We start from the raw sequence: 8,387 nt of genomic DNA, 5'->3' as shown, positions 1-8,387 counted from the left end.
GTGTGGTGATATATTCCAAAGTGAAAAGAACAGCAGACCGAGGAAAAAACTGACCAGCTGCGACAGTCTTTGTACTAAGCAGAAAAAGAAAAAAATATTCCGTTCTCAGCTTTAGGACTCGGGATTGATCATATCTAGAAACACTTGTAAATGATATTACTATAACAGGGTAATTAAAATATCATTGAAATATCATTTGATTTATGTCAACAGCCACCACAACCGCTGAATTTATAAATTATAAAAAATATACGATATATACATCTGAATAAAAGTAAACAAGTTAGGTTTCTGTTAACGGCGCACTAATGACGGCTCCCTTAATTAAATTGAGCTGCCCAACACAGTGTCGGGGGTGATTATGTCGCCAATCATCCCTGGGAGCACCCCCAGGTTGACGATCTCGAGGCGGTCTTCGTCAGGCGGCCTCCACTGTGCCTCGGGCGAGTACTGGCCGTAGCGGGTGTGACTTATCACGAAGGCTGACTGTAGGGGAGACACGAGAACCTCCTCAATAAAGGATACAAAAGGTTTAACAAAAATCTGACACTGGACACCCACTGACCACCGCTGACAGGGAGGATGGAGAAAGAATAATTTTTGGCTACAATAACAATGTAGCCAGGATTTATGAAGGAAACCTTTTGCGACCTACGTTTAAATAATTATATTGTCTACGTAACAGCGTAAAGTTATACGGCAGCACTTTTATATACTTTCTAATAATTTGAGGGCATTTGCCTCCCACATTTGTGCCTACTGCACACATTAGATGCTCCTGAAGCAATAAATTTTTAAAGATAAACTAGGAAAACATTTCCCTTTAACAACTTGTGATGTAGTACGTTTGCCAGTCGGGAGGAACTTACATAGCGTGAGTCCTCCAGGATATTGAGGAACTCGAAGGAGTGGTCGTCTATTCCAAAAGGGTTGAGGAGTGACTCCGCCACCTTAAGCCAGCCAAGATAAAAGACGAGCTCGAGGAGAGCGAAGACTGGCACCACAAGGTCCACCTCGTAGTTACGATAATGGCGCGCCTCGTCTAGGAATTGCTCGCTGATCAAGGAGAACAGGAAGTAGGTGTAAACCCCATAAGTCACCACCTGCGGGAGAAGAAGGTTTGCTGTAGCATTAGTGTGTGGGAGAGGATTGAAGGCCACCACCTGTGGGTGAAAATGGTTTACTGGCCAGCTGAGGACACCATCTTCAGATGGGGGGTTAGTTACTAGTTGTACTGGGGAGCAGGGGGGCATCGGATATAGAGGGAGGAACGGGGAGCAGTGTGTGGCACCGACTATTGGAGGGGAGAGGAGGGAATGGATGGAAGAGTGGAAGGGGCACGCGACAGGGCACTTCCTCAACACCTGCTTCACCACATATTTTTGTACTTTAAAGTCCTGAGTCAATTTGTTTTAGTTTTCTATTTTTTTATTCTGTATACGTTAATAAAAGTCCATAAAACGCGTATCATTCAGATTAAGTTCATGAATACCAAGAGCATAAATTAAGCGACATGTTGCCATAGAACCATCATCAAAGTCATAATGTACAAAATTATGTCCTAGTAATAATGGTTTATATATACATCACAAAATCTCCCCCCCCCCTCCCATCTCGGATGAAGCTCTACCCCTTTACATCCAGTCCCTTCCTCCAGCCCCTAACTGCCTACATCCATCTTTCTCCAGCCCCCATCCATCCTCCTTAGGTCATTCCTCTCACCTGGGTGTACACGAGGGGAATATTATACTGGTGCCAATCGAGCAGCGCCCCACACTGCCGACGGAGGTTAAGGAGCTCCGTGACGACCGTCTCCTTGGCGGTCTCTGTGATGAGGAAACCCTCCTCCCTGGCACACTGCACCAGCTGGCAGCACCACGTAATGGGCAGCCACTTGTTGTCCCGACACCCGTGACGTTCTGCGTCTTCCAGCACCCGCCCCTCCAACTCCGTCGCCAAGTCTGCCGGCAGTAGTAAACCATTATCTCTAAAAATGTCTGGTAATAAATACTTACAAGTGATCGTTTGGCTTGGTTATCGTTATTAGTGGTTTGGATTAATAAGTTAAGAGTAAGAGCAATTACAATCTTGTCCAAATGCGTATCAAGAACAACATTAAACTAATTGCCACAAATGCATTTAATAAATTTTGCTGAAAAATCTAGCGTTTCATGTCCCACAAAAACGTTGTATCGTCACGTCTTGCCGGTTAAATAAAAAATAACTAAGGTAATATCTTACACAAGACATCACAATTTGTTCATTACATAACCCCACTTGGTTCACGCTGGATGTGTGTCAAAATCTAAGGTAGTGGTAGGAACCTATGATGGTGTGTGGGGACCTACTTTCGTTCACGAGGCTCTGAACATCTGGGTACTTGACGCGGACGGGGGCAGACACCTGGGAGAACACCATGCAGTAGGTCAGGTTGATGTATCGCACAATCCTCGTCCGTATCTCGAATGCTCGTCGGTCCTGTAGGGTAAGGACTCCATCAGTAGGTCTAAGAAACTTGGCAATCAACTTAACAAGAGACAATAAAAGTCCTGTAATTGTTTATTCACCGAGAAGTCTGCCAGCATAAATAAAAACAATAGCCAGGATTTCTTGTAGAAGCTCCCATAGTAATGAAAATCTACTATGAGGAAAACATGGTTCCACTAAGAAGTTATTTAAGATATAAATGTGTTGTAGTGAGCAGGGGTTTAAGCTTTGTTGTGAGAGATCACCTATTGTAGAAAGGCAACTGCGTACTAATATGTGCACAGATAAGAGAGAGCAATGGTATCTGGACACCAGAGGAAGAGCTCAAGGTCCTTTCTGTTGCTAAATATCCAGATTGCAGTTTATCGTTCACACTGACTACATGCAACTCTACCACACTAAGTCCAGTTGATACCAGGAAAAAAGTGATTTAAGCGAGTGAAAGGTCGAGTAAAAGCGAGAGAACTAGCCAGGAACAAGAACGAAAAGTGATACATATACTAACATTGCCAGGGATGTGAGTAGCGAGGAGGACAGCGGTGTTGGTGTTGTCAGGGAGGGCGAGGCAAGTACCCCACCAACGGCTCACCACCAGCGACACGTAGAACCCCAGCAGGAAGCACACAGGCACCAGGTTACGGTACCTCACGCTGTGCATCACCAGCTCCTCGAAAATCCTGTAGAAGGAAAATGGTCACATCAGGTTCAATTTACCCTTAAGTATACAGGCATTGGAAGTTACTATATAGATCACATTCAAATGGTTTGGTTGGAATCAAGAACAAAATATGACTTCCTATACCATTTCATGTTTAGTATTAATAATGATGTTACTTTTAGCTGTTGGATGCGTTAAAGTCCTGATGGAAATTCTATCTTTAAAAAACCCAGCAGATCAATTGTATACCTAAGAGTTGTAATTATCCACTTCATAAAACTTACTTACAATCGGTAACTAATAATTATTAAAATTATCTAATCTTGCTTGAGTCAGCCCTGATTACTTAACTGAAACTCCCTGAGCAGTGTTGCCACTTGCAGCCTCTAGTCAGGTTCTCAACTATATATATAATATTCCTACAATATCCCCATATAATTCTTAACCTACCTCAAGCTCTTTTTCCCTCTTCGTTTAGATTCCTGTACCTCTTGACCCAAACCATCTCTGGGTACCTTTGTGCAAGACGTCACCAATACTGTCAATACTCAGCTGCCTTCTTAACTCAAACCAGTTTTCCTATCTTTCAGTGACACATCGCACATCCACCTCAACATTCTTATTCCAACTCGCTCAAGCCTGTGTATGTCATCCTCTTTAACCGTCCATGTTTCACTGTCATACATCATCACTTCTCTACCCAACACTGACATCACCCAGAGAGAACTCGTCAACAATCCAGGGATAAATAACGTGTTGGTTTTATCCAGCATTGTTGAGATCACATTTTTACCTAAGCACACACACAACACTTGGCAGTCAGCATCACCCTGCAATCTGCCATTTACACCACTACACATTATTGATTTACTGCCAATACTTCCTACTAACATCCAATGCCTAATTCCTTCTTTCCGCCACGGCTGTGTAATAAGTCTCCTGGGTATAACAGCATTAAGTAAGGTGTATAAAGTCTTCATACAAGTTTCGAAATACAGTAGTGATGCTGGGGTACACGGGGAAGCAGCTTGAAAAAATTTAGAGGCATTCTTTTATTTTACAGCAGCGTTGGAGTAAAGCTGACATGTTTTAGTGTTAAACTTTCTATTATTTAGGAGCTGCATCGCTTTATAAATACAATGTGAAGAAACCTTTCTTTTCGTTACAGAAAAGAATAAAAACTCTTTTCACTTTGCTCAGTGTTCATGTAGATTAACTCGATTAAAGAGTTGACATTATCATGATATATTATGATAGACAAACGAAGAAGAAAGTAAAGGGTATTCTGTTAAAGAAGGTGAGCTCTAAGACCCAAGGATAGGCGGCAGTAACCCTCCATTCCCAGAGTCCAGAAGATATGTTACCTTTTAAGGTCCCCCAGACTAACACACAACCAGCAAAAGTTTCATAGCCAGGGGGTTCAGACAGTTATCACATACTGACTGGGGTCTCGGTACGACAGGTGGCTGTGTGAGACTCGTCAGCCTCTAGTGGCCGTTGTGAAGCCTGGGCAGGCCATACGGGAATACCTAATGAGGAATACACCTCCGTTGTAATCTCCTGGAGGTCGTTTGGGCTAGCACTGTTATCAACAAACACGAGAATACCACACAATCATAAATACCAACAAACAAGAAAAATCACAAGCATAAACAAAACGGGCCCTCAAACAGACCCAATTATTGAAAGCTTATGCAGTCTTGCACTCACACATGCCACAAAACATACAAAATCATGCGGGCAAAGTTACAGCCACACAAGGAAGCACATCTGAAAATCACTACCGCAATGCAGCAAAAAAAGTCTTAGTGACAGCAGTGGTAGAATGCCCAGTTATGTAATGGATATTCTTTATGTATGTGAGCCAGGTCAGCCCTTAGGGATAGGGAACCAGCACCTACTTCTTGTGAGGGTCCTTGAGGTAGAAGCGGTAGAAGCAGGAGATGATGGTGTAGAGAACTATGTACACAAGTACGTCCCGCCACAACAACTTGTACACGCTGCCTCGCCACCTGCCACAATACGCACATTATAAACAAACAGGTTTGTAAATAATAGTTTTGGAAGACTTTTAAACAGTCTGGGAACGTGAGTTGTATGCTTTTTTTTTTTTACAGTATAAAGACAGCTTTAGTAACTCTAATGAAAAACATAGAAGTTTTCAGTCTGCAAGCACCGAACAAGCCTCTGTTTTCTAAAGTCTTCTCTTAATCTAAAGTTGGCGCGATACTGTTTAGTGAACCTTTGTGCCCAGTTGCAAAATGAACACATTTGTAGTGTTTTGGATATGAACTATCTTTAGGCAAACTTTAACATACTGTACTAAAATTCAGGTGTATTTGGGGGATAAACATCTCCAAGTAACCTATATTTTTTTACAGGTTTACGTTCAGTATTTTAATGTTTTCATGCCACGGATTTGATGCCCAAAGATGATATTGTCTGCTCTTCTTTACTCTTAAATGTTCCCTTAAAACAATTACTTTTAGAAAAATGGTACATACCTGTAAATCTTCCACTCAATACACTCAGTTCTTAACTTTTAGACCCAACTCCACTTTAACATACCTGAACAGTAGCCTGGCGAAGATACAGCAGCGAGTGTTGCCCACCTCCTTAGTATACTCCACGGTCATTGCTGCGCTCTGCCTATTCCAGAGACCCTATATTCTTCGTGGTCTTGCAGGAGCCCCAAGAAAATCGAGCGAACGGTGAGGTTAATCGTTTACAAATTAGTCGGTGATAAGGGACAGAGGACTTTTACACAATAATCCGAACGAGTTTACAGGTCAATTTTTTAAGGAGCCAAGAGAACAGGTCCCCTTGAAAGGTACGAGGGGCTCCAAGAAGCTGAGTGGACAGACCACCGAGGATCGTGCAGATCAAGTGTTTATAATCGCTAGATATCAGGTAATTTATAAAACTAGAAAATAAGTACTCCAAAAGAATAAGCACCACATGTGTAAGACTTTTACAGCTCCGATCTCTAATTAACCAAGTTATAGGGCCGTCGACGCAGTTCACTTCAAAGTATGAAGAGATCAGGGTTTCAAGGTCCTTCGAATCCAGTTTTATGGCGTTAGATGCAGATTATAGAAGCTTGGAAGATAGGATACAAGGAGTCGATCGATCAGGTTATGAACACTATTAGAGGTCAGTCCACGAGGGCGTCCAGAGATTGTGTTCAGTTGGTGGTCCGCAGGCGACTCCAACCTCAAAGGCTCTGAAACCAATACATCATATCACAGAGGATGAACTTTGAAATTAACACAAATATGGCCATAGTATTATAAAAAAAAACATTAAATATGATCGACACTCAATTCAAATGTGAAAAACTGATACACAAGTCACATTACTACACTATTTTAAAGTTTCGCCCAACCATCTAAAATATGTCCAGTGATGAGTTAGTGGTATATAAATGAATCTATTGTAGTTCAATGGGGTCGAATGAACACTCGTCAACCTAAGCCTCACCTGCCTCTTCGTGCTTAATGGTTCTTCAAGGGGTCGAAAGGAAGTGTGTTTAGTGAAAATTGTATAATTAACATTTTCTACCATTTCTCCGTTTTTGAGCACCTAATCCAGCTATTTCCAACAAGTTTTATATTTAGGATAATTGTTTTCCTTAACGGCAGGTATTACAGTTTCAGTATTTTTTTAACCAGACGATTTTATGAAAAAAATCAAATTACGTCTATCTGCCGCTTATATTTGGGCTTTGTGGTCATTCAAGTAGGTTGCCAGTGAACACTTCCTCATTGTGGTATAACCATGTGCTCATTTAAAGTTATCCATTGTCATTACTGTTTAGGTTAGTGTTACCTAAATTCACAAGATAACATTAAAAAGTATCAGTATGTGCGGCCATGGAGTTGGATGGATGTGTAAGTGCCCAAAGTGTGGCAGGGAAGCGACATTCAACCGACATTATTTGTTTCATCGTAACAACCGACCTCACTATTAAGGTAAGTTCCTCCTGCTATGAGGGAGTCCATGGGGGCGTTAGCAACTTAATTTAGCTACACTTTATATGGCGAGAAACCCAGGTGTTGGTGCCCCCCCCCCCCCATCTAGGAAGTTAGGTACGTTTGGCCAGGTTATATTAAGTTCTGTGCATTGTCTATAGAATTTTTCGTGTAATTCCGTAAGTTCCTTCAGGTGATACTTGCTTCAAGTTGCTGTTTCATGCGCACAACCGTCAAAACATTATCAATAAATTTTCTTCCCCAAAAAATTTTCCCATTACTGCTGGTCAACTCAAAACGGTGTCCCAGAGTATATGTTTTTCGTTGCCCAAATTGGGTTAAAAGCTCAGTAGACAATCTTAAAGTTACGCGTTAGTAAGTATGGTGGTTTAAGTCGAGGATGGCCTGACTCGACAACAGGAAATGCCTTACTTTTTTTTATATATTTTGATGCCGTTAAAATATCTTCCATAAAAGATGGATCACTATTTCAGTTTGCACACTCACCACTGTTAACCCTCGGCAGTTTGCTCTTTCATAAGCCTTCATCAACCAAGTGTTTGAATCTTCCACAGAGCTACGTTAATATAAAAATGGCGACTCGGTATACCTTCAAATGTCAGCTTTAGAAACATTACCTTAAATTACTAACCTTAGGGCGATGACGTGAATGTTTGACTACTCTTATGAAGGAAGGGGGCTGGTGGTGGAGGATCACTGGTAGGCAAGACGATGTTCAATTCTCCGGTCAACACCTTCACCCTGTTCGTGTTACTAGGTCACTGAGGCCTGTGTCACTGACGCGCAGCGCTCTGCTCACCAACCGGCGACTGTCCCACGTACCCACACCGACATACGACCCAAAGAGCTTCGAAGCGTTTCGGACTCACTCGGCTGTTTCAGACATATCTCAAATATTTATGCATTTTTACATTTTGTTTATCGCTTTAAGGTTCCCACAGTGGTGTCAGCATATCGAGCTGTTAATGAAGGTGGTCTAAGACGACTGGCCTACCTTTGGCTACCACTGTTTGTGTTTGTAGTTTGTGTCGTCATGTTCTGATTGCTGAAGTTCCAAATCTATGTTTTTCTTCGGAATAATGCTCATTGACGTCGATATATTTTATAACTAACTTTCAACTCCCATAAAATGCGGCGCGTATACATGAACACTGAATTCATTTATACATTAACACTACTTAATAGACAGACTTACTGAAACACTGACAGTACTGTAATACACCATTGCATCCACGTAGTAACCAAATTAA

The 8,387-nt window shown here is 41.9% G+C and overlaps 1 protein-coding gene across 1 annotated transcript; it reads right to left on the bottom strand.

Annotated features, from left to right (window-relative positions):
* Positions 1-219: 219 nt before the first annotated feature.
* Positions 220-7,971, bottom strand: LOC121863489 (bestrophin-2-like). Its single transcript, XM_042362163.1, has 8 exons — positions 7,769-7,971; positions 5,714-6,368; positions 5,047-5,157; positions 2,993-3,164; positions 2,349-2,478; positions 1,723-1,961; positions 870-1,103; positions 220-486 (listed from the first exon to the last, which is right to left on the bottom strand). Exons 2-8 carry the CDS (start codon positions 5,779-5,781, stop codon positions 325-327), a joined length of 1,116 nt encoding a protein of 371 aa, XP_042218097.1. The 5' UTR covers positions 5,782-6,368; positions 7,769-7,971; the 3' UTR covers positions 220-324.
* Between the last annotated feature and the right edge of the window lie 416 nt (positions 7,972-8,387).

The sequence above is a fragment of the Homarus americanus genome, unplaced genomic scaffold (assembly GCF_018991925.1).
Source record: "Homarus americanus isolate GMGI-L3 unplaced genomic scaffold, GMGI_Hamer_2.0 scaffold47177, whole genome shotgun sequence".
NCBI classification, from domain to species: Eukaryota; Metazoa; Arthropoda; class Malacostraca; order Decapoda; family Nephropidae; genus Homarus; species Homarus americanus.
This window is presented reverse-complemented; position numbering and strand designations above follow the sequence as displayed.

Coding starts and splice junctions, on each gene's coding strand:
- LOC121863489 (XM_042362163.1), bottom strand. CDS start 5,781: ATGACCGTGGAGTATACTAAGGAGGTGGGCAACACTCGCTGCTGTATC. Junction 2,479..2,992: donor CTACTCACATCCCTGGCAAT/GTTAGTATATGT, acceptor CTTACCCTACAG/GACCGACGAGCATTCGAGAT. Junction 1,962..2,348: donor TCAGAGCCTCGTGAACGAAA/GTAGGTCCCCAC, acceptor TACTGCCGGCAG/ACTTGGCGACGGAGTTGGAG.